Source organism: Cornus florida, unplaced genomic scaffold (assembly GCF_030987335.1).
Source record: "Cornus florida cultivar Cherokee Brave unplaced genomic scaffold, ASM3098733v1 CherokeeBrave_3.0.0_Hap2_Chr03, whole genome shotgun sequence".
NCBI lineage: Eukaryota > Viridiplantae > Streptophyta > Magnoliopsida > Cornales > Cornaceae > Cornus > Cornus florida.
The window spans coordinates 46,516,471-46,543,893 of record NW_026775573.1 but is presented as its reverse complement, the minus strand read 5'-3'; the positions used below and the strand labels follow the sequence as shown (position 1 = coordinate 46,543,893).

At 35.2% G+C, this 27,423-nt stretch overlaps 1 protein-coding gene across 3 annotated transcripts; it reads right to left on the bottom strand.

Annotated features, from left to right (window-relative positions):
• Positions 1 to 64: 64 nt before the first annotated feature.
• On the bottom strand, positions 65 to 27,423 carry LOC132300418 (pentatricopeptide repeat-containing protein At1g10910, chloroplastic). 3 transcript variants are annotated; one of them, XM_059797462.1, is made up of 13 exons: positions 26,987 to 27,423; positions 23,481 to 23,565; positions 21,766 to 21,840; positions 19,812 to 20,075; positions 19,066 to 19,368; positions 17,144 to 17,248; positions 16,339 to 16,438; positions 15,262 to 15,581; positions 11,569 to 11,745; positions 11,356 to 11,484; positions 8,667 to 8,920; positions 8,234 to 8,386; positions 65 to 322 (listed from the first exon to the last, which is right to left on the bottom strand). In XM_059797462.1, the coding sequence occupies exons 1-11, from the start codon at positions 27,226 to 27,228 to the stop codon at positions 8,690 to 8,692; spliced, it is 2,031 nt and encodes a 676-aa protein (XP_059653445.1). In that variant the 5' UTR covers positions 27,229 to 27,423; the 3' UTR covers positions 65 to 322; positions 8,234 to 8,386; positions 8,667 to 8,689. The 3 variants fall into 3 exon arrangements, with proteins under 3 accessions (XP_059653445.1, XP_059653447.1, XP_059653448.1); XM_059797464.1 differs by lacking the exon at positions 21,766 to 21,840 and having other exon boundaries at positions 26,987 to 27,422; XM_059797465.1 differs by lacking the exons at positions 19,812 to 20,075; positions 21,766 to 21,840 and having other exon boundaries at positions 26,987 to 27,421.

Below are 27,423 nucleotides of genomic sequence, written 5' to 3'. Positions count from 1 at the left end.
GCATAATTACATTCAGTCATTAATATTTCCATAGATTAAACAACCACTTAGTGGACAAAGAGACTCGGTAACTAAAAATGACATTTAATATGTACAAACATACATCAAAATCTTGTCTTCATCACTTTTAAAACACTTCCTATGTCACATAATTCATTATTATTATTGTGTAATTTCATTTTCGTTTCAACATATCAGCAATATGGTATGCATACTACTGGAGAACGGAGAAGACCTGTAGACCACCATCTCGGGACACACCTTCTGAAGAGCTTCCTAAATCCGGGACAACCATTGCAACTAGGACGTAAAAAATTTCTACCTGCATGTAATAAAAAAAGGTTATCTTTGATAACTAATAGTGAGCAAATAAATACAGTATATGCTTTCAAGAACAAGAAAAGGGGAAAAAAGGTAAACGATAAACAAAGGAGGAAGAGAAACTAAAACAGAACGAAAAAATAAAGAAAATTAACGAGCATAGACCATTATGGTGAGTAATGTGACTCCTATATATTACAACCCAAAACTTTAAACCTAAGGAATAAATATAAGGATTATTTTCAAACTCTCTAGAATCAAAAACTTCGAGGGAATTGCATCATGATTGAATGATGCAGGTAATTGAATCTTCGCCCATTATCAATTAGGGAAATGAAAGTGGTTTGAATCTGCTTCATGAATCAATACTCTATAGAGAATCTCTCTGGGGCCCACTGAATTTCCATTGTCGATAAGCAAGTTCGCTTATTTGTTAAAGACGCACAGATATTTAACTACAACTCTGCAGAAAATGCAAGATGAGCAATAATTCCCATGTTATAAAATGGCTCAATGGTTATTGCAGAAATTATAAACATCATATTATGTTAGCCTTTTCTAAAGGCCAAGTGGTAAAGAAGACTCGTTTGAAGCTAAAGTCCCACTTTTTTGGGATTGTAGATTCGTATATGTAATTTCCAGTGTTGATCAATCGATTGCAGAAGGTGACTGCTAATGAATTTCCACCGTCTAATTCCATTTTGTACTATTATGCATTTCCTTAAACAAGGCTGGACAATGTCACTAAATCAGATGTTAAAGAATCAGGGCAAATGCGTTCAACAGCATATCTCCGGCTTCATGTCAGTCAGAAACTGAGTTTTGGATTAAAATCCTTCTATGTTAAGTTAGAAGCCTGAATAACGATGCTTCAAGCAAGGGGTTCATATACAAGAAACTCGTAACAATGAAGAAAGAGGTTCTCACATCAACATATATGTCAAATAGACTTCTCAAAAATAAATTCAAGTACCAAAATCAACTGATAATCCTCATCTTTTCAGGATGGCAGTAAGCGATTGAGATGATGTAAATAAATGGGAATCTAGTGCTGCAGAAACTATATATTTGATAAAGAAAACTTTTTAACCACCGTTGAATTTGAAATTAGACAAAATCTCGGTGATTCCAAACTTGGTTGTCAGAGAAGAATACCCTAACTTCTTCAAAAACGCAGCACCTCTGTATCCAACATAAAAAAGACATCAAGTATTGCCACAGCAGGGTACCAGGGAGGGAGGACTAGAGGCAGATCTAACCTCTAATATTTCACAAAGTGGCTGCTCTGAGGCTCAAACTCGAGCCAGTGAGTGTTTTAATGCTAAACCAATCAATGGCAAAACAAACATGAATTTGAAAGGGAAAAAAAAAAGTCTCAACCTTCTACCACAGAAAAAGAGTACGGAGGGAAGTACTTAATATTGAATTTTAAGACCTTGAATGCATATCATAAACACTTCTGTGAGTGAGAGAGAGAGAGAGAGGGAGCATGTTTGATGGCTAAAATCAATGCGAAATAGAACTCGGAATCTCATGATAGTGCAGGCCACGACTGATCTAATGATAGGCTTAGGCTAAGGAGAGATGACATTTTTTTTAAAGAGTATAAGAAAGGTTGTATGGCTCATGAATCAAAAGGGTATAGAATTGGCCTGGTTTAGAAAGTCAGGGTTGTTGGCTCTAAAGACAATTAACTGCTAAAAATAGTAGACAGCAACTATTTCACGGTTTTAAGTGTTAAATTAAAGGTCAAAAAGGAAGGGAAAGGATGGGGTTGATTTGGATAGGTGCAGAAAAGTTTTGGGAATGAGATAGGGCTGTTTGGGGACTATGAGCAGTAACTAAGCATTATACTGCAGTTTGACTTGTGTTTTAAGTTGCTACAATTTGATGTTTAATGAAGAAAAAGATTAGGCTTCTTAAATTAGAAATGGAAAAGAGTGAATACTGAAAACTCATTGCTCATTGCAGGATAATAAAAGCTAGAAACTAATGGAAAGAAGATACAAGTTAGCAAACTAATGCAAAGAAGAAGAATCTAGGAAGCTCACCGAGAATTCCTTAAGACACAACCCCCAAGGTTAAGTTGAATCATAAATCATAGAATCTTAAATTCTCACATTTTTAATTCAACTAAAGTACAGAAATAACAGACATTACAGCTTACTATAGTTTTAAAAAGGAATTTTGACCAATAACTCTATTCTGGACCTACTAAAGACAGCAATAAAGACCCCATTAAGACTATTCTGGACCTACTAGAAAAGCCAATTTACAGCATATAACCAACAATAAACTTAAAGTAAGACCTCATTTAACCTAACTTAATTACACAAGGTGTCAAGCATGCTCCATGTGAGATTATAGATTTTCCATTTTCTTGTTATCATGCTTCACATCAATCATGGCTATCAAGTATCAACATTTATGTTGTTGATGAAATCTCAACTTTGATATTATGTTAAACTTAATAAATTCTTAACTAGGTAGCATGTACTTTTAACTTTATGAGCCATAAGGATCTTTATTGTCCTCCGAAAATTCAAAATCAGAAACACCATTTAAAAAAATAACTAAGACCCATGTAAAAAATAGATGTGAAGCCAATAATAAAAAAAACCACAAATATATACATAATCATATTCATTGCCGAATTAATAACACTGACGCAATCACCTTTGACACAAAAATGAATCAAAATTTCAAGTTTTACATTTATAAACCAGCTTAGAAGGGCAAGCTCAGTGCAAGTGATTTTTCCCAATCACTTAATTTGGAGCAAAGATTGAAATGTAACCAATATGAACTTTACAAGTACCTCTAGTTTACAACAACGCTCAGATTCAAAAGAACAGATAGTAAAATTCACTTTTGTAAAACCAACAGGAGCAGTACTTAAGTATGACAAGTAACTAAACAAGCAAAATAGAATAGGTGACTTTCACTAAATCAAAGGTATTGTTAACAAGTGGTATAGTTTTGATCTCATGTCTGAAGTGGGTACAATAATGCTAAAACCTTCACCATATCCTAAATGGATCTGAAGTTCTTAATGGCAACAAAGACCCCTCCACAACACTTTAAAAAGTTCAGAATTCAACTCCAGTAAGCTGTGCACTGCTACACTTGCACACATGCATTGGTACACTACTGGATTATTTATGATTGCATTCCAAAACTATCTTCACCGATACAGTATGGTACTTGCACCGGTACACTTTTGTTCTGTTGCCAAAATTAGAGTTTCTATTTCCCAGAACGCATGGTCACGATTTTAAAACTTCAAAAAAAATCCAACTTAAAATTTCAATGTCTTCTGTGAGGTGGAAAATGTTCTGATTCAGATGTATGGAGACACGTATGCATATACACTCATATTAGGGTTTTCACATTGCATACAAAGTTCATTGGTTTTGTGGGTTCTTATGAGTTTTGCATGCAGACTGTTCATAGATTAGAGTGACTGTTCGTAGATTGTGTTTCTATTGATCATTTGAGAGTGCTCATCAGATCTACATCGAACAACAATTAAAAGCAGCCAATATACATACATGTCTCCATCCTTAGTGGAAACTGGTTAGCAACATCTGTGAAGGAAATTGCATTGTGTTGACCTGGAAAAATGGGATCAATGGCACTGACTAGTAACCAATGGCAAGCCTGAGATGTCTGCAGCAACTAAGTCTAGTGAAGGGCCAGGTGTCAGTCTAGGTTAGGGTACGGTTGTTCCCCCCCTTCCCCTCCCCCAAACAAAAGATCTGTGTTCCATATGAGAATACAACTGGAATTTCCGTATGTGCCACTCTGAATATTAGCTTCAGAAATGACATTCTTCCCGTCATATGAACCCAAACAGTAGTAAGTAGCATAGACACAGACATGATACCACACGACGCATTAAATACTAAAAAGGTAAGATATGTATATGACATGGACACGGCTATATATAAATATAAATTCTTATTTATATACATCTATTGAGTTTGACTATTATAAAACTTAAATTCATTTTTAATTGTTGCACTAAGAGTTTCTCCGACGTAATTTAGAATACAAAGCTATGCCATTATTGGAATGATTGTAATATCATATATGCTACTTCCACTACCTTGTCATTACAATAATGTTTTTATTCTATATGAAAAGGTACCATTATGTGCTTCACTTGTGACCATGTGCATAATGCCAATTTTTCTTAAAGAAAAATTTAGATAATTTGAAATATGTTAATATAATTCTAAGATCATCGAACATGGCTACTCTAGAAGTCTTTGTGTCAGGGAACTGTCGACCAGGTGTCTGGGACTAAGAAGCATGAACAATTCTACAAAGGTGGTGTGTCCGTGTCAGACATCGACACTTCATAAACACTCCTGGGCATGTGCCCGATAGTTCATGGACATGTTCGTAATTTAAAAGTAATTTTTATAGTTTCAAACACTTGGCAGACACACATTTGGTCAACACATTCCGGACACTTGACCAACACATTCAACACTCTTGTCTTATATAAAACAAGCACATGACAGTCCTAGAAACAATTATACGAACCAACATCAAAATGTCCAACCTCTTTTCCTTTAAAATTTTGATATTAAACACACGTCACAATGTGTAATAAACAAAAACATAAATATATATTTTTTGATAAGTAAGATTTCATTAAAGACGTTCAAAAGGGGAGCGCTCCTAAGAACAACAAAAGACGCCCTAGGCACCAGTATAATTTCAAGCTATCCACAAACTCCAAAAGAAGCTTCAAAGACTTACAATTAGCCCCGTTAACCCAAAAAACAAAGAAGACAGCATGTTGTATATAAAGTGTTGGACATGTGTTCAAAGAGTGTCTATGAGGTGTCGGTGTTAGACACACAGATATGACACGGATACAACTCCATACAAGTGTTAGTGCTTCCAAGAGTAGTAGTTATCGATGCCTCCTATAAGTCTCACTAATTAATTTCTTAGTTTTCATTCTTGCCCGATTATGCCATCGTTTCTTCAAATGAAAACATAATATGTCAATCATTTTAAATACTTGAGGACCAGCTTTTGCTATTCAATTAGATACCAGAATGTGTGTGGTAATAGGAAAGTAGATAGCCTCAAAGATGTCTTTTTCATGATCAGTTCAATTTAATTCTACTCTGGAAAGAGGAAGAAATTTAGAGCTTTTGCTGTATTTGCTTTCTTTTGTTGGTGCGTATAGTTGTGCACTAATAAAGATTTATAGTGTATATACATATATGAATTTCACAAATCAAAACTATAAACAGCCTTCTTTGTCAGTGAGCTTGAAAGCTTTACAACATAATACTCCACTAAACACTATAGACCTCAACTGGTCCAGCAATCAGGACATCCGAATATCCTCTCTTACTTTATGACGAAGCTAAATAAATAATAATGGCCTCACACGTTGGTATTTTGTGAGGCTGAGGTGTCCCAGATGAGGTACCTGAGATCGGTGCTGATTTGTTTTCAGGCTTGAAAGTGAATGTAGGGAAGAGTGCCTTGATTCCAGTGGGGGCATAATATTGGTGAGTTAGCTTCTGTGCTTGGATGTGAAATTAGTAACTTTCCGATTACATACTTGGGGCTACCTTTGGGAGTTTCTTCGAGGACTCTGGGTGTTTGGGATCCGGTGGTTGAGGGGGTTCAGAGGAGACTTGCAGGGTGGAAGAAGCAGTATTTATCAAAAGGTGGGAAGGTTACTCTTCTGAAAAGCACGTTATCAAGTCTCCCTACTTATTTTTTATCCCTATTCCAGATTCCATCTGTGGTTGCTAGTTCGATTGAGAGGCTTCAAAGGAATTTTCTAAGGGGTGGATTACAAGGAGAATTTAAGTATCATCTTGTTCGTTGGGTGTAGGTTTGTAGGCCGATTCAGGCTGGAGGTCTTGGGATAAGGAGTTGGTGCCATTTAACAGGGCTCTTCTTGGTAAGTGGTTGTGGAGATTTGGAGTGGAACGTCATAGGTTGTGGAGGAGGGTTAAGTATCATCTTGTTCGTTGGGAGTAGGTTTGTAGGCCGATTCAAGCCAGAGGTCTAGGGATAAGGAGGTTGGTGCCATTTAACAGGGCTCTTCTTGGCAAGTGGTCGTGGAGATTTGGAGTGGAACATCATAGGTTGTGGAGGAGGGTTATTTTGTGCCGGTTTGGGGAAGAAACGGGGAGGTGGTGCTCGTGTTTGGTAAGGATTCCTGCTGGGGTCGGAGTTTGGAAATCCATTAGGAAAGAATGGAATGAGTTCTCCAAACACATCAGATTCAGAGTTCAGGATGGCAGGGATGTGAGGTTTTAGGAGGACCTTTGGTGTGGTGATTGTACCCTTACTTGTTCATTTCCCATGTTGTTTAGGATTGCTGATTGCTGTTGATAGGCATGTCTCGGTTACTGATTGCTACCGGCTTGATAGCGGGAGGTTGACTTGGGATGTGCGGTTTGTGCGAGCGTTCTAGGATTGGGAGTTGGACGATATTTGCGGGTTGTTAGATCGTTTATATCGGCTTGAGATCCTTGGCGGAGATCGAGATTCGTTTGTTTGGGTGCCTGATTCTCAGGGAATGTTTGAAGTGAGATCTTTTTTCCGATGCCTCTTAGATACTACAGGGATTACGTTTCCGTGGAAAACTATGTGGAGATCTAAGGTGCCGCTCAAAGTGGCATTTTTTACTTGGACAGTGGTGTCGGGCAAGATCTTGATGCTTGATAATTTGAGGAGGCGAAGACAAATCACAGTTAACTGGTGTTGTATGTGTAAGTGCAATGGGGAATCGGTGGATCATCTTCTTATGCATTGTCCGGTGGCCTTGGATTGTTGGTGTCTTTTGCTAGGAATGTTTTCGTGGGTTATGCCTCGATCTACGAGAGGAGGGTGCTATATGGGAGGCCATGCTCGTGGGTTTTGGAAGATGGCGCCCTTGTGTTTATGGTGGTGTTTGTGGAGGGAGCGGAATAATAGATCCTTTGAAGGAAAGGAATCCTCGATTGTTGTTCTTAAATCAACTTTTATTACATCTTTATGTTTTTGGGGTTCGGGTAGGTTTGTTCCTCCCCGGAGGAGATGATTGATTTTATTTCTTCTTTGGGACCATAGGATCCCTTTGTTGTCATTGGGACACGTTCACCTTTTGAACGTATTTTGAATAAATTTGCTTGCTTATCAAAAAATAATAATAATGGCCTCAAAGATGTCTTTTTCATGATCAGTTAAATGTAATTCTACTCTGGAAAGAGGAAGAAATTTAGAGCTTTTGCTGTATTTGTTTTCTTTTGTTGGTGAATATAGTTGTGCACTAATAAAGATTTATAGCGTATATATACATATATGAATTTCACAAATCACAACCATAAACAGTCTTCTTTGTCAGTGAGCTTGAAAGCTTTACAACATAATACTCCACTAAACACTATAGACCTCAACTGGTCAGGGCAATCAGGACATCCGAATATCCTCTCTTACTTTATCACGAAGCTAATTAAATAATAATGGCATCAACTTACCAAAGAACCCCCTAACTACGGACAGAAATTTTATAGAGTACCACAAAGACTGCCTTGTGCCATCACTGAATCCAAACAAACAACGATCTTTGATTGATCAGTGCTCATAAACTCAATTTCACATAACTTGTTCAGGTTCAACTCTGAGAAGTTCAATCACTTCAACTCTTTCTCGTTAGCGTATTTCCTCAAGAAAGGGAAAAAGTTGTGTGCTCCAGTAATAATGCAATGAAAGGATAGAAACATGCTAAACTCCAAGGATGCTGTGGATAATCATGATTCATACATAGCAGATACATATAATATCATAATTATATAAAAATATCGCAGAAAACATAGATAAAGACCTAGTTTTGGTACTATCTTTGAGCTGGTATTATTTTTACCCGCTGATAGATATTTTGTACCTTAAACCATCAGAAGTGCTTTAGATTCTGCAGGAATGCTCCTGAAATAGCCATAATTGTGGGCAAGAGCTCTGTTACATGCCACCGGTTGCCCAAGAGAAAATCACGACCAAATGCTGAAATAAATTCTGGTGGAATCTGATCCGTAGATTTCTGAAAGTGTGCAAATGTCAAAAACTGATTCATTGATGCATTCCACAACGAATTTCAATAGTACATAGCACTGTACCCAAAAATAAAGATTGTACATAGGAATGCCATTGAGTTGTTTCTGTTAAGGTTAGTATAGACCAAACAGAATCCGAGCCCATAAAATGAGTATACATTTAAGCACAAATAAAGAAAAGATAATGACATGGTTAAAATGGCAATGTTGCACCCAATCAGCATCAAATTGTTTGTCTATATTCTGAATAGGCTACATAAGTTTTACCTGGAATCTTTCCATTTTTAACTTCATCTATTCTTCATCTCACGAGGTCTTAATGTTTTCGACACCATATGCTGTTTGGACAATATCTCTGCAACCACTTGGCGCCCAAATAAGTGTGAATTCTTGAGGATTAAGTTTCTTGTAGAGGAATCAACAACATAGCCTTGACCTGGCATCCACTGTAGCAACTGGAGAAGCAGTTCCTTCTTTTCAGGTTGCTCAATATAACGTGATATAGCCATATGAAATAAACCCTGAAGTAGAAATGCAATGGAAAAGGTTAAATCTATCTTCCAGAATGCAAAGCTCCATCATTGCATTCATTTAGCCAGATTGCCAAAGCTGCAGTGATGAGGGTGGATAAGCATGATTGACCAACAACATTGATTTCACACTTTCATTCCAATCAACCTAATTTACAAAAGTAGGGAAAGCAACGTATTCCAGAAACAGCTTCAGAAGGTTTGTCAAGTGCTGCAACTTGGGGCTGAAGAGACCCTTGGGTGGCTTAGGCTAGTTAGCTAGTGTTTCAGTAGCTTGTGGACTTGGAGATGATACTTCATTCAGTGTTTAAATGGAATGCCTTTTGCAGTTCTGGTTGTTTATATATAAGAAGAAATATAATATAGAAGAGGAGAAGAGAAGAGAAATGTGTAAACGCTTGAATGAGATAAATCACTCATTCACAACTCTAGTATTTATAAGTAAATAAAATAAAATAAAATAAAATAAAAAGACAACATGCTAATACTACAAGAAAGGAAATTAAATGCATATTTTATGGCTTGACATATGTGTAATTAAAGTCAAACTCCATGATTTGTGGCTATAAAATCTCTGCTAATAAATAATTACGGGGAAAAAAAATCACTGCTAATATGGTAAGTCATCTCCATGATTTGTGGCTATCAAACCTCTGCTAACAATATATATATATATATATCTTTAAAAAAAAAAAATTATTTTCTCTTCATTTTTATGGTTTTGGTTCTGATGAGTTGTGTATTTTGTTTTTTGGATCGCATGATGACAGAATCCGTCAGACATGTTCAAAGGGCCAAGATTAGAATAATTTGATGACATTGGACCTTTTTACTTGTCATATCTCATCCTTTTAAACTTTGAAAAACATGTTGCAGAGATTATCCAAACTAATTGGCACCAAAGTCATCGTGTCATGATGCTTTTGGCATTTATCTGCCATTTGGAATGGTTATTCAAATATAATTTCTGGTTACTTTTATTGTATCAACTTCTTTACCTATTGATGCCTTGTCAAAAGTTCTAAGTGCTGCTTTTAATGTTGCTAAAGATGATGATTATTGATACACATCAAATCTTATTTCTCGTGTTTGCTATATTGATAATATGTAAAAGAGAAAAAGGACAAAAAACTCAAACCCATCTCTATCTTTAAGATTTAGAGGTGCCAATAAATATAGGAAATTATCATTTATTGGTTGAGTTGAGAAAATAGTGGAAATCTGAATTATCCAGGGGATGTAGACTTTTAAAGCTAACCCATGTAAGATCTTATGTGCTCTCTTTCTTCTTTACTTCATATTTTATTCAAAATTTATCGGGGAACGAGACCAAGTTCATAGCACCTTGCCCTGAACAGCAATTCTGCTAGTTTTATTTTATCAATTACTTCTCCATCTATTTACCAGGGGAAAAAAATTTACTTTCTATTTATTTCATGATCACCTTCACTTTTCTTTCAAGTAGTATTCTTTTAGATCTTTTCTTTCTTAGAAAAAAAAATAAATATAGAGAGAGTGAGATTGTCTCCATTAAATTTTGTTAATTGTTGTTTCTTTTCATAGAATTGTCATTATTCTGTGTCACAAAGGACATTTGTGGATTCTTAGACCACATTTTATGACCACGACTGTTGGATCACATTCTTGATTCTTACATACTTTTGTTAGTTGATGCTAGAGAGATAGTTTACTTGGCAACCATTTAATTGTCAACAAATTCAGGTCTCAACTTTTGCTTAAAGATGATCATGAAGATTCATTTGCAGGCTTATGACAGAAGCTGATTTAGTTATTCAATATTTTGTATTTAAAAAACAATAATTAATAATAATAATAGAAAAAGTCAATATTACAAGCAAGACAGGGCATTTGACTGTGGCTGATCTTGATGGAGGACTTTATGGATGATGATTCACACCAAATCTATCTACAGAATTCTCTTATATTGAAGATATGTAAAAGAGATGTAAAGATACAAAGTCAAACTTATCTCTATCTCTAAGATTCAGATGTGCCCATAAAGTGTTACCATTGTATTTTTATTTGTTTGAGTTGAGAAAATAGTAAAGATCTTGAGTTCTCCAATGGATGTAGGGTTTTAAAGCCAACACATGTAAATCTTATGCTGTCTTTGTATTCTTTGCTTTGTGTCTTATACTATTTCATCATATTTTGGTCAGCGGAACAAGAATTGTCAGCCAACCTTCCTCTTCCCCCTTCAGCCTCCTCAACAATGATTATATCCTCCTTTGTATCTCTTTCTACTTCTCTCCATCTCCAAAGCTTCTAAGGATGTATAAATGTCAAAGAGGAAAAAATAATGATCTGTTCCATATGGGGCATCTCATTATGATGCTAAAATCTCAAGTTACAGATACGAGACTCAAGATGCAATTTAATTAAATATATTAAAATCAATTTATTACCTGACCAATCTTGGAGCCAGAACTGTGTAGAGCCTTTATAACATCATTTATCAAGTTTATATTACCAGCCTTCATAAATGCAGTTGCAAACTTCTTTATAGCAGGCTGTGGGATCAACCCCGCATTGTCCTGAACAGGTAATTATTTTGAGAAAATAATAATAATCCTGAGGCAAAAAACTCATTTAAGATTTCACAAAACAATATATCATACCTTGACTACTACATATGCATCTTTGAGAAGTTGTCCACCAATTAGAATGTGCAGAATCTTCCCATGAAGATCCTTGCACATTGTTCTCTTGTTATACCTCAACATATTGTAGACAGAAAATGCTTCTGGATGGGCCCCAATTTTACCGAGGTGATCTATCAAGAAGGAACAAAGTTCCTGCAAGTAAAAACAATGTTGGAGCCTATGAAGCTACATTAACTATACCTCAACTAATTAGAAATCTGAACAGCTTCATAATCACACAAGATAAAAGCACTATTCCACAACTAGAGTTCATCCAAATTCTCGTGAAGATACTTCTATCCCTAAATAAGTGCCAGACATTTTTAGTGATGGACAATAAAAAATAAAATTCGGGGCCGTGTGACCAGACCAAAAGGAGAAGCCTGCTTTTCTATACTTGCTATTTCAGAAAATGGAATATTCTTTGTTCAAGTATTAACAGTAGGCTTCCAGTGATTTTTTTTATTTTTTTTATTTTCCTAATTGGGACTCACACACACTGCCTCCACTGAGGTTCGAACCCCTGACCTCCCTTTGGAAAGTAGGAGCCTTGTACCGCTAGGCCACAGGCCTGTTGGTCTTCCAGTGTCAATTAATACCCAGGCCCCGATATATATCACTAGTGACATGGATTTCTTCAGATTCTGATCTGATAGAGAAGAAAAACGCCTAGAAAAAGTACTATGGAGGTTAAAATTTAACCATGATGCATTGCAATACAAATCACAAGTGCAATGATAAAAATAAATATTGGCTGAAATGTAACTCATGTGGGCATGACAAAACAAAACATGATGGATATTTACTCAAATATCTGTGTTTAAAATAAGCATCCAAACCTAAAAGAAAATTTGGGCAGAAGAAGAACGGAAAAATGGTAACAATAGAAGGATTGGAAATTGTTTATCCCTATTTATTTCCTCTCCTCCAGAAATATCAAATAGCTGACTGGATAAACTGCTGACCGAGGAAACTTTTAATGTTTATTAATAAAGGTTAAGTTAGAAAATATTTAGTTATACAAACATTTAGTTAAATGTCATACAAACTAATGCAATATTGACATTAGCTACCACCAGCTCTATTTGAATGGTACCTCCTGCCCTCTCAAGATAGGGCGTTCTGGGTCCAAATCCCGTTGAGACATGGGTGCATGAGAGACATATCCAATAAAAGTTACTAGCATGAGTATCACAGTATCACACTAGCATCAGCAAACCTTTTCTTTTTCTTTTTATGTGGATAAATTAGATCTAGCAAATTTCACCTTTTCTTTTTCTTTTTTCACAGATAAAATACTAAGAGTGGGAAGTGCAAAACCATGTACAAATTTTTTTTTTTTTCCTAGTTGGTACTCACACACACTTGTCTCTTCTGAGACTTGAACCCCTGACCTCCCTTTGGGAAGTAAGAGACTGATACCGCTAGGCAACTGGCCCGTTGGTCAGAACCATGTACAAATGATATATGTATAGTGAACACACAAAAAAAGAAAACTGGGAAAAAGGCAAAACTACAGCACCTATACTCGAATTCCCCTCAATCATCTAGGGAAAAAAAAAAAAAAAAACCTGAATGACTTTGAAACCAGAAAAAATAAAAAATAAAAGAGGGCATTCAAGAAAACATTTTCTTTAGCAATACCACTGACATCTCCTACTATTGATTGTCTACTGTGCTTGTCCCTTATACATCCCCACAAACACAAGCACACAGCTACCCACAACTTCCACACTCCAACTTGCACAGCCCACCTTCTAAAACTCAACAAGACTATAAGAGATCTAGGCAAAACCGAATGAACCCTAAATGAGGAGAATAGGAGATAACATACTTCCCTCACTAATCAAACAATGGATCAACAATTGTTCATTATCTCATCTGCTCTTTTGCACGTGAAACATCAATCAGGGAGGAATTACCTCTCAACACCAGATTATCAATAATGAGAATCTTTCTCGAGGCTGCAGTGCATCCAACAAATACCACTTTGGTTGGATCCTTTAGACCCCAAATTGCCATCCAAGGAAAAGACAAGAGCGCCCCTTCACCTTCTTTGTAACCCCATAGAATCAATTGTCCTCAAAATACCCCTTACTGGAGGCTTCCATCAGCAAGAATCCTCAACTCCAACAACTCAACAGGACAAAATTTCATGAAAAAGATAATCTAACTTGTACTTGACCCAAAAGTCATGCAGCTCCTTCCCCTTCACCACATCCTCCTCCTGAACCTCTACAAGTGATCAAATAAAATCTGAATAGTAAATCACCTCATTAGCAGCCATGGAACACTAATTGTTAATTCACCCAAAATTCACCCAAGGCTCCTTAATTTCACATGAGGATCCTCACTGGAAAAATAAAAAAAATAAAAATAAAAATCATACGAGGATATGGTAAACATTCCCATTTAGACTATTGTGAGGTAATGACAAGGCAGCTGTTAATAGATAGAAACACTATGGTGGTAAGTTTTCTTTTCCTCCACAATAGACAGAAAAGAGAAATACACTCATGAGCATATAGTTGATTGGTTTCAGTTTCAGATCACATGAAGGTCTGCATTTCAAATTATAAGTTTTTGAATACGAACTCATTGGAATAATACACCATTAAGAAATATAATTACTTTAATTTGATTTAAACCCTACACCTCACACCCTGGGTCTTGGGTTTCAGGAGCCGGGGCATGACATGAGCAGTCAAATAATGATAGCAGCCAAAAACACTTTTGAGTGAGATTATTTATATATATATATATATATATATATATATATATATAAAAGTAAAAGTAAAAAATAGAATAGAAAGCATTCAAAAGGGGAACGCATCCCAAGAATACACCATTATTCGTTTTTGAGTGGGGTAAGTTTTTGAAAGCCTCAGCAAGCAAAGGATAATATGTTCAGGCTGAATCTCATGCTCTCTATCCATCTCTAAAGCATGGAGCCTCCTCTAAGGAGTGCCATGTCTGAGGGCCGGACTGGGGAGCGTCCTAGAGTGTGGTTTAATTTTTTTGGGTTGGACATGGCGTGTACACTTGAGGAATGCGTCTAGGGCATGTTTGGGACATGACAGGGTATTTTTTGCAATTATTCTTTTTAAAAGGCGGAATTCCAAATGTAGTTTTAAAACAAGTCATGGGACAATACAAAAATAACATCATTTCATTACTGGAAAGAAACTCCACTCGTATGGAAAGCCAAATTTGTTAATTTACAGATATATAGATAAAGAAATTTACTTATAAAAAAAAAAATAGATAAAGAAATTTAAAAACATATGTGTGAAATTCTGCTATTTGTCCCGTTTCCTTACCTTTTTTTCCCCCATAATATTAGCTCCATTATGATTCCATATATAATAAATCTACTAAACTTTTTAACAGGTTCACTCTGGTTTTTCAAATTAGTGATTATATTCATGGTCCATATAGCGATTTATCGTATTACATTTTTACTACTGAAAATAAACATGGACAGGACCCAGGCGCATGAAAAAACAAAAGCTTTTGAGGACAGTTCTATCGGTTGCATATCAGTGTTTTCTACTTACAAAGTCAGGAATGCAAAAGGCATCCAATAATTGTTTGTACTAAATGAAAAATAATAATAATAATAATAAAAGAAAAAGAAAAAGAAAAAGTGGCACTTGAAGTGCAGCATACCTCCTCTGGTTGATGCCCTTTCCTGTGCATGTCTTCCATTGTACGATAAGCAAGCAGATACAACTTCTCCTTGAAAAAATATTTTATTAGGATATGAAAAGTATTCCAATCAGGACTGATTTCTAATTCATCCATTTTTCTCATCATTTTCATAACACTCTCCATTTCCCCTGCTCTGCAGTAGGCACAAAGCATTGTATTCAAAATAACCACGTCATACTTGTCATATGTGGCTTCAAAATTGCAAGCCAACTGTTTTGCATCTTCCAATAGCCCACTTCGGCAAAATGCTGAAATCATAATACTGTCGGAATAGCCATCTGCATGTATCCAAAAAAAAAATTCAAGTATTTCTAGTGAAGCAAGTTAGAAAATGCAACTTTTGCTAGGCATCTATGTATATACTCTGCAAGCGGTCCTAAGATGTAATGAAAATAAAACACACATCTTACATGTAAAATATCTTCTTCTTTTTTGAAAGATAAAGGTAATTATATATATTAAGTGTAAAACTGTACAGCCCAATAGGGGAAATTTCCCATAGCAGGCTATGGGCTAACCATTAGAAGAAATTGAAAACAAACATGGCCCAGGCCCAACAAGATGAGCAGTCCATCTAGTACCCAATTTCACATACCATTGACCGTTATCTGACATGTAAGGGAATGTCATCTTTAAAACAAATTTCTTTTTGTGTACAATGTAGCAACTATACAGGCTGATGCGATAAGGCAAAAACATGCCATCTTGGAAGGAACATTTCTGAGTGTCCATATCCCTAACAACTCGGCACACACAAGCCACCCTCCCCCAAAGAAAAGGATCGAAAGAAAAGAAAAGAAAACTGCTAAACTACTTTAATCTAAAACCATGGTTATAATAGGCTTGTTGAAACCATATATCTATAATTGTATTGCTATCTGTTTAATGAAACTTATTGAACAAGAAATACTATTATTCATTTGATATGATATTTAAACATGCATTTGTTGCATTATGGACCATTAAGGTAGGACACAGAATTTAATGTTTAAAAGAAGACAGCAGAAAGCTCATAATCTAACAGCGAATACATACCAGATTTCACATGTTTATTCTTCATATCATCAAAAACTGATTTTGCTTCATGTATATGTCCAGCCTTCGCAAGACCATCCAATAGTAAACAGTATGGCATCTACAATTAATTTACATTTGATAAGCTGTCGAAGTACTTTGCAACTTAAAAAAGATGTTAAGAAAATAAAAAGGACAATTAGAAAATCTGCCACTATCAAGCAAAAATAAACCTACAAGGGCACAAAAATGTACCAATTTTGACCAGTATCACATACGTAGATGTCTGACAAGTAAGCTATACTGTGAAATTTGTAGGATTCACAAGCAAGCTATACTGTGAAATTTGTAGATGCTAGAATGCCTATAATTCAGAGAGCACTAGACATTGGTTGCACAACATAACAATGCTTTTGATCATAGGCACCAAAACAGTTGATAATGGATATGCCAAAGGGCTCATTTTTAGGCTGCAAAGTGAACCCTTTAAACCTACTTCTACTGTAAAAACTAAAGGTTCAATGAAGGACAAAAGTAAACTTCAATATCTACACGTGATATGTATGAGATGTGATTTTTGGAATTTGTTGAATCTCAACCAAATTTGTTATAATGATATGACATGGGTTTCAAAATGTGAATCCTGTGTGCTTACTAAATGATTCTTCATGGATCAAATCATTGTGTGTTTCAGGTCAAGATCATTTATTTCTAGAAACATTCTCCAAGAAATGACATGTAATGAAAGAAAAACTTTCCTGTGACATGATGAAACAACAGCTTTTTGAACTTAAATATAAAATGTAGAGGTATCAGGTGTATATACCTCATCTTCAGCATAGCCCAAAGCTTCCAGTTCAGTTAATAATTCTCTAGATTTTTCGAACAACCCTCCTCTAACATATACCTTTAGCAAAGTTGTCAAAATGACCTGAAAGAATCAACCAAAAATAATGAAGAAAACACTATGAGTAGTAACTGGCAGATATGGAATGCATATACTAGATTAGATAGAGAGATAAAAGAAACTTGGAAAAGTTCTTGAGAACCAACAAAAGCAAATAGAAACCTATAAATGTAGAGTCAGTAAACTCGATGAAAGAAACAGTAGAGAGAGTATACGAATACGAATACGAGTTTCACTACACTTTCAATCATATAGAGTATCACCTCTCGTACTGACCTCTTAAGCTCAAAGCCTTAAACCAATGGAGGAAAAACATAAGCCAAAAGAGAGTGACTGAAAAGAAAAGGAAAAAATTAATAAAACATGTAAGATTTGGTCAACCTACCGAGATAAGCATGACATGTTTCCATTCACCTTTATGTTCTATAAACCTCAATCATAAATTCAAGAGGACAAATCCATTTTCCTTGGTCTATTGCATGGAGACAATGTTTCATGCAGAGCTAGAAATCTCCTCTCCAAATGTTCAAGGGGTTCTGAAAATCTGGGATAAATCTGGGCCTTCTCTCAAAACTCAAATAATATTGTCTTTTTCTTCTTCGTTTTTCTTTTTTTTTTTGTTTTCTTTCACAAGGATGTCAATTTAACTTCTCATTGGAGATTCATTTGGTTGTTAATCTATTTAGCTTCACCCAATATTTTTTGACAGATTGCGGGTAATGTATTTTTTTCTTAGTTTTATTTTTTAAATTAGAGGAATAAATGTCTTGTTTGTCTTAGTATTAATTTCATTTTAGATTCTAAATAGCAAGTTATTAATAATTAAATACCAAAAGAAAAGGAAAAGTCCAGGCAGATCAATTCTTATCAAAAAAAAAAAAATCCAGGCAGATCATGGTAGCTCAATCATACTTAAAAAGCTCCATGCTACCCACCAATGCCCAATTTCAACATGAGAATACTGAAGATGGAAATATTATTTTATCCGAAGGTATTGGTGAAAGAATATTTGTGTAATTCATAATTACATATGAATTGGTACAACGTTAGTTCTTGTAATCCCTGCAGATCTTTTTGACCATTGCACCAAACAATGCCCCCTTCTCCATCAATCCTTTATTGTGAATCACATTTGGGTCAACGCTAGCTTGTGTGGAGCTGATACCAAATTATCTCAGAGCCTACCAGCACCAAGACCAATGCCAACACTTAAACCAGCTCAACAAAACCTTTTCATCTACTACTTATATATGAGTCATATTTTTTTCATTCTGCTCTATCTAAGACCATAGCCTTACTCAAGCCACATGTTATCATATCTTTTCTTACTAACTCTATCCATCTTTTTTTTTTTTTGATAAGTAAACCCATGTTAATTTTGCTCTTCCCTTCCTCTAACATTATAACCAGTATGGACCATGTCATTCTTTCTAACTGGTGCATTAATACCTTATCCTCCTATGTCATGTTACTGCCCTACCTTTATGCATTCGGTCCCAAGCCCGGAAAAATGAGGGTTGCATTAGGTAGCTTAAGAACGAGCATAAACTTTTGTCTGGACCAAATTAACATGAATCTTAAGAATATACGAATGCCTACACTTAAACCACAAATACAATAATTGTTTTCTTTTCCTTTCTTTTTCTTTTTTTTTTTTTTTCCCTGGCAGTCGATTTGACAACACTGGCCGACGTATCCATATGAAATAAAGGTAAGATGAAGATGATGAATGGACAATACTACTATATTGATATACCATCAGCGAAAAAAAAAAAAAAAATCCAAATACACCAATGCTTGGAAACCCATAATCATTAGCAGCATAAAACAAGAAAACAAACCTTATTTGGTACTAACCCTGCACATTTCATATCCTGAACCAACTCATCAGCCTTCGTGTAATTGCCATCTACCGAGTAAGCATTCAGCAAAGAGCTGTAATGGAAAACATTAGGAGAATGACCTTCATCCTTCATCTGGTTAAAGTATTGTTCTGCTTCTTTACATTGATTATTTGAAGCACATACAGCGAGAAGTGTCCCATAGACTATGCTATCCATAGGCACTCCATTGTATTTCAGCTCTTCAACCAACTCTAATGCCTTAGAGTAGCCATGTTTAGCTTTGGTACAGCCTGAAAGCAGCTAAAGATGACAGAAGATAAGAATGATGGAGGCTTACAGAAGAACCTACAAAAATTAAAACAGCATAAACTGGAAGAAGAACTTCAATTATTTCAATATTTTAGTGCATTTAGACGCCATAAAGTAATATGACATTCCATTCTCTCTCATTTTTTCTTTCCTTTTTTTTCCCATAATAATTGCACAGTAGTAAAAGTGTTGGCAATGGCATCTCAGAAAGAGATGTCAGCAAGAGTTCAATTCTGGGAGGTAATAATTGAAATGAGCATATTATTATAATCAATTATCCCAAATAAGGACACTGTAAGATTTATATACATGACCATCTTTGCTTTTCTTGGTATGATCAACTTGCTATTTTGGCTGAAAATCAACCTTACATGGCCAACTGATAATTCTATGTCCAACGGAAATGATAATATATATTAGTCAAAATGGCATACCGTGCTATACGTAACAATATCTGGTCTAAGACCATTTTGCTTCATCTGATGAAAGAACCTGATGCTGCTGTCGAACTTGCCGTTCCTAACTAGACAACTAAGAATAGAATTACAGACAGTAACGTTGTTCCTGATTGACTCATCTGTTATGCTATTGTATACTTCTAGAGCCTTCACAGGATTACGGCTCTTTCCCATGAACTTTATATAACTGCTATAAGATGATATGCTGATTTTCCCTTGTTTCAGCATCCAATCAAAGAGCTGCAATAATTCTCAATAACACAATATTATGATTATTAACTTACTATTGGTGGATAGGAAAAAGAAGTTCAAGAAACGAAAAATTTAGATCAAATACAAAGAATGGGAGAAGAAGAAATAATCCATATATTCACTAAAACATACACAAAAAAAGAGAGAAATGGAGAGATAGACAGGAATGCACACAAAGAAGGGGAAGGGGCGGGGAAATACCGAGAGGGAGGGGGAGAGAGTGCAATTATAGTCCTTCAGACAAGAATATAAGTACTTATAAGAAAAAACAGAAATTACCAAAGAATATCACAAATCAAAATCAGACAAAGACTTCCTATATTCCCTGCAAGACTGCAATAAAATCATTTTTTTTTTTAGCTCTGATTATTCTTACTTGTACAAATTTTTTCTTTATAGTTTTCTGCTTAGCAGAGAAAATTTCTTGATACCATAGTCCACAGTGTTAACACCCTACGAGAAGGGAAATGGGAAGATCTAATAACATGCAAACTGAAACAATCACAATTTTAATTTGCCCAAGAGAAGTTGAATTAATAACGAAGACTTAGCAGTAAGCCAGCAACTGCTGTATTTTTTGTTACTCAGATCTACCATTCTTAGCATGTAATAATTCAACTGCATAAGATCGTCCTCTTAATAACACCACAATGCATTTCAAAATAAATAAAAAGGGATTACCCAGGCGCTGTAATCTCCACATCTACTTTCTATTAGTGGTGGTTATACATAGTTCATCCATAACATCACCACTTAAACTTAAGGATGGATGATTGTAAAGATGGATGATTGCAGACTTGAAATATTTTAAAACACAGAGTTAATGTGGGAATAGTAAAGAAGGATATGGTAACATGTGGTTTAATGCTATGGCCATGGATAGAGCGGAATGTAAAAATAAGATTCCCCGAGTAGTTCGGAAAAAGCTTTGTTGAGTTGATTTAAATAAAGTTAAACTCACAGCTTCAATCCAACCTAAATAAGACTCATTATATCATTTCAAAGCTTTTCCAACACATTACAAAGAAAAAACCCATACGGATTTATTATTATGTTACACCAAAATCCCACATTCTCCACCTAAAGCATACCCACAAGCCAACAAATCAATCCAAACACAAACATTGAGAAATACTGATCATACATTTCCTAGATTTTAAGATTATTCATTCATTAAAATTATTCACGTCATTTATGTTTACACAAAATATAATACACATATCGTTCATAAGTAGTTCAGCTAAAATTATTTTCATGCCATGTAATTTTTAACCAACATATGGTTTATTGGAAACATGCAAGTCAGAACAAATTGCACAATGTGGGTTGTAATCTGCATATAGGAGACCCTTCAATAATAAAACAAAATACATTAACTGGGAAAATAGCCACACAAATACAGTGGGAAAAGATATATCCTTAGGTGTTATGGGTTGAATAGGACCTAGAAGGGGGGTGAATAGTAGTTCCACTTTTACTTTATTCAACTTTAACCAATTTTAATCAATTAATTTATCATGGTCAAAGAAATCATCAACCAATCAAACAATTCAAATCATAAAGCAATAAAACAAAGTAAATTGAGAGATAGATATTTACTTAGAGACCCCAAAAATGGAAGAACAATGAGACAACCATATGCCAATAATCCACTATAATCAAATATCAAGACTCTTACCTCGAAGAACCACATATGTTGAATTTCATCTGATCCACACACGTCAGACACTCCAGTATCACCTAGGTTATGCTCCTATCAATCAACAAATTTGTTCACCAACGGGATTCACTCTTCATATAGTGATTACTTATTGTCATGTGACCCAACTCTATGTGCTAAGACTGATCAATATTCAAGTCATGAATAAAGCTCTTTACTTCAGAATTCAATCACACAGCATAATAGCGTATTCTATGAAAAACCTAACTAGTGGCTGAAAAATAAAGTTCTCAGTATTGGGCTCTCAATCACTTGTAATCTATTCTCATGTTTTGGAGTTATGTTTCCATGTGTTTAGAAAAACCTATGACACCTTTTATAGTAGTGGAACGAGTAGAGATTGACAAGAAAAGCTTTGGGCGAGTTTAGGAAGGTTTGGAAAACTACTCAAAATTGGAAAGGACAGGAATGAATTGATCCATGCTGAGTTCTATCAATCCAAACAACTCTAGCTGTCAACGATTGATACATTAATCAAACAAAACTTCAATCCAAGCCTTTTGGAGTTAGTTCGATTGATCCAAGTAATGGTTCAATCAATCCTGGTTTCTGTCGAACCTGACTTCAAACGGTGTGACTTTAGATGCTTCATTGAAGGGCCAAACATACTCAAAATTTGAAAAAATATTATTCAAAAGCTTATTGAGTCTAGTTTCTAGAAATATAAAGTTCAGCATGAAATTCCATGTATATTATTTAAAAAGATTTTTTAAAGACACACAGGTTAGTTTTGACAACGTCAAATCCTTGCCAAAATCTACTTCATATGTGGTTTGTAATTCAAACATAAAATATAATCTTCCTAGCCCAAATAAAGGTTTCAAATTCATTCCTAAATAAGAAATATTCAATTTCGAATTTATTAATTAAGCTTAAATCAATTGCAAAGTAATTCCAAATTAGTTCCATTTTCCTAATTACCTAAAAACTAATTTTAACCATTTTTTCAAGATCAATTACGAACTTTAGATCAACTTACTTATTAATTACAGATACAAATCCTATGGTCTAATGGTCTTCTAAGTCACTTGCCTTCCCTAAACTCTGTGATGAAGGAAGATGTTGATACGATCTTTCGGCTTAGTCTTCAATCCACAATCACAGCTTTAAACCTTTCGCTGAAGTGATCAACACTATAGATCAAGACAGAACTTTTGTTCACAAATATGCCAAGAGAAGACACTTTTTTCCTAACAAGGAAGAAAATGTATTTCATGCCAAGCAAGTTTTAACTAATAAGTGCTTTCTTCAAACCCGCAAGTCCCTGATAAAACAAAGTATACTTCTTCCGAAGCTTCAAAAAATTTCTTTTCAATATGGAGTACAAATATATTTATGTTACCTTCAGACAAACTCATCAGTTCATGGTTTTAAATGCTTAAAAGGTTACGTGAAATCCACTTTAAAAATTGCATCAATGTGCATTGTAATCTGCACACAAGAGAACCTAATAAAAAAACCCATAAATACATTATTAGGCAACAATACACAAGGACAACAAAGAAAGAAAGCACATACAAAAAATATGAAAAGAAAATTAAAAAAAAAAATAAAGGTTTAATTAGCAGTTAAATTGTTTACCCGCTATGAACAGATCAGGCAGATTATGAATAATGACATATTTTATTAGCAAATCAAATAAAATATCGTAATTTGATATCAATCTGTGGAACCTGAGAAAGCTCCTGCCATCGGCTAAGATTCCCAAAATGGCGCAGAACAACATTCAAGTCTTGCACCTTCAACATCCCTCCTGACCTGTAAATCAATACACGAGTCAGTCGTCTTAACCTAAATGCATCAGAGAGTTCCATAAAAGGAATACTTTAAGATAGAACAAAATTCCCCCCTTTATCTAATTGTGAAATAATACATCCATCTATTTACATTAGTGTGGATGAGGTTATATTGCTTCACCGGAACATGGAATCAAGAAAAAGGTTTACCTACCTATCACATGCATTGTCATGCTGCATTACAGAGACAAGATTAATTGAAGCATTTCCCTGATTTGAACAGAACTGCTTACCAACAGGTTAACTTAAGACTGTGGACAGATAAACACATAAGGTTGGCACATTCCTGTTCTCAAATCCAAAAGAGTGATCGAAATATAGCCTGAGATAATTATTGAATAAAGAATTCTGGTGCACACGTGTGTTGACAGATAAAGATATTTCGATGCCACTTCCAACTAGAGGATGTAAATAATGAAAAAAGAAACTAGAAATTCTCTCTGAAATAAATAAGAAATCTTTGTAATAGTAGAAAAACAAAAATATTAGGTATCTTGACTATCTTCATTCAGTATGAGAAACCTTGGCGAACTGGTACGAGAAAAAAGTTGAAAAACAGGACAGTTTCGACTCAACTAACCTCCAAAGCTGTTGCAACCACTTGGGTACAGTTACACATATCTTTAGTTATCATTTAATCATCTAAATCAATACCAGTAAACAACAAGCCATCATGGCTTTATTATGGTCAAGTTTTTTTCATCACTCTCCTTATCTTTATAATAAACTTCAGCTTAAACCAAAACACTCCTTACCAATCCATAGCATTTTTTTTGTTGCACATAAACCAACCAATATATAATCCTGAGTCGCTACTCTAAAGCCTTCTTTGCTTATTCTATCCTTTTTTAAATTGCCACACACCTATTCATTTGTCCTCATATTAGCTACTACATTCACATTAATTAGAAGATATCCAAGTCCCTAAAATCAAGGCCATTGCCCAATGTTGGTCCATGAAAGTTGCCAGAATGAATGGACCGGATACAACCCTAACCTCTGACACTGTTGCACAAAAAACAAATGCTTCCATATTCCAACTCTTAGTTTCACACTTAGAAGCAAAGCTCTTACAATTGCTCTGAGTAACGTCCTTATCTATCATAAAATTTTCTTAAAACTCAACACAACATACCCTTATCATAACTATTCTAGACTGGCCGTATGCAATCCCCTTTTCCATTGCATTCAGTCTAGGGCCATAGTTTCAATCAGAAAACATGTTACAGGCCTTTCTTTACTATCTCGTTAACTCTACCTTCCCCTTATCAAGCCCTTCATTGATGCAATTATGGGTTTGCGTAAGATCAAACCATCTTAATCAGTGATCTCTTGTTTTATCTCCAAATTAATGTTACCTCTACCACCTTAAGAATGCTTTCATTTCTAATTTCATCATTTCTTTCTGACTATACATTCATCTCAACTACCACATTTCAGCTCATTTATCACAAAGCTTCCTGCCAACTTTATAGGAATACCATAATGTTGATGAAACAATAAAACAAACCCACTTCCACCTAACCCATCTTGCTTTAATTTGAGTAGCAACGTCATCTCCAATCTCTTCATATGAATAATCGACCCAAAAAATTGAAATGTTCTTTTCAAAATCTCTCTCATATAGGACTACTAAGGGAGCCTCAAATAGATGAAAGTTAAAAGATTTAGTAGATGAAATTTTAGTTAGTCGTAGAGTCAGATTGTGGGAATCTACGGCTCAAAATTTGAGAGATATGATAATGAACAAAAGAGACGTAGTGAAGGCACAGCAGTAGGGCCTAGGCATCAACCCTAGAAAAGGTTTCGCACCTTCAAAGTTTGTGAAACACTCACAAGAAAATGTTGCAAGACCCAGTCATTAATATAACCATTGATAAAAACAAAGGTCATACTCCTTTTTAAAGTAGCTCCATTCATAACTATATCACTCTTTGAGTTGCACATAACAGAATAGTTGTTCCTACTCAGGACCATATGACTCTTAGTCTTGCACTATTATGGAGGTAAACCATAGGGCTCAAAACTCTCAAACTTCTAAAACCCATGACTTTTAACCATGACTTGTAGACTTCCTGTTATAATAATAAATTATTAAAAGCACATAAACTCTAAGGATGACTGCTTTAAAAGAACACATAACAAAACTCAGAAATCACCCAAATTGACTAATCCTAACTATGCAAGGATCTAAATTGCCTCTACATCATCTAACATATGCCAAGTCAAGGATTTTGAGTTACCTTCCTTTCCACACCTTTTATACACCTTTGAAGGTTGCTATCACTAATCTCCATAAACTCTCCACACTTGGAGAAACTAGACCCCAGAAAGTTAAAAAGCATGGAATTGGTCATAAAGGTCAGGGCCTAGCCATCGGAATGCATTAAGATTCTTTATAATCTGAATAGTATGTCATCGTGCTGATTATTAATCAACCTCCCGTTTTTCAATTCATGCAGACATGATGACAACATCGTTCTAATACCAAACTAATGTAGGACTTTTAAGGCTGCGTTTGGTTAGAAGGAAAAAAATACTGGAAAGTGGAAGTAATAGAAAGCGAAGTGAAAGAAAGGAAAATATGTTTCACTTAAATCATATAAACATATGAAAGACATCTCAGATATTACTTAAGGGACGTTGTCCATAAGGCTGATATAGTTAGGGCTATTTTTTTTCACTCGTGTAGTTAAGTCTAACCTTAGGGGATCCTCAAATTATAATCTATGCACGCAACTAACTGAGCTAGTTCAAACATGACCAACTGCATTTGAAATCAATTCTCTGTATAACAAGAGAATACCAAAATTCAGTCCAATTCTCTAACAAAAAGCTTAACTCTGCCACAAATCATAAATCCAGTTGAGCTTAGGTTACAAACTTGCAATGCATGGATTATCAAGCAAACACAATACAATATGCCAGCAAAACTACTGTAAAGGAGGAGATAAGTTCACTAACCAAATTGAAATACCGCGGAAATGTCAACTTGAAATTCATGGTTTGTATAAAGTAAATGATGATAAAGATAACTTCACTTGTCAAAAAAAATAAATTCTGATATAAATTCAAATCAGTAATTCAATTTCACCATTATTTAGAACACCCAGATGAGATTTCAACTTAAAAATCATGGGTCATTGCACCCAAAAAAAAAAAAATCTATCAACAAAGTTGAGCAACCAAAGGCGACAGTTTCAACAGTCAAAATTGAACCAAAATAAAGAATTAAGGTACTAAATATAGTATCCCATTTCACATTTCAACTCAAATATCCATAATTTGACTGCATAAAAGCTGATGAAGACAATTTCATATGTCAAAGAAATGGTAAGCAACACATTTCATAAATAATGTCAAACATTAAAGTGAGAGAGAACCTTGCCAGAGCTGAGTCCAATTCAGAGGATTGTTGAATGTCGCGAATAGCGGATTGCCTTTTTGTGTGCGAAACAGAGAGAGGTCTTTGAGATGTGGCCGAAACATTGATGGTTGCAGAGGTGGATTGAGAGCTCTTGGTGGGTCTGGCAACCGCTGGAGATGGAGGGAGTGAAGAGGTTATGAGTGAAGGGCGGGCGAGGATAGGCTGAAACCCATTTCCAAACATATGACAAATCTCCATCTCTCTCCCCTCAAAATCAGTTCAACTCCCCTCAAAATCAGTTCAACTCCAGGCCTTGCTGTTGCTGAGACGGAGGATATATGGGCAATAGATGGTCTGAGATAGACACTCTTTTTTACTGGGCAAGAATGACTTCCGTCGGGACGGGTAGGCTACAGGTGATCCGGATTGGATTCACATAGTCCATCTCTTTAA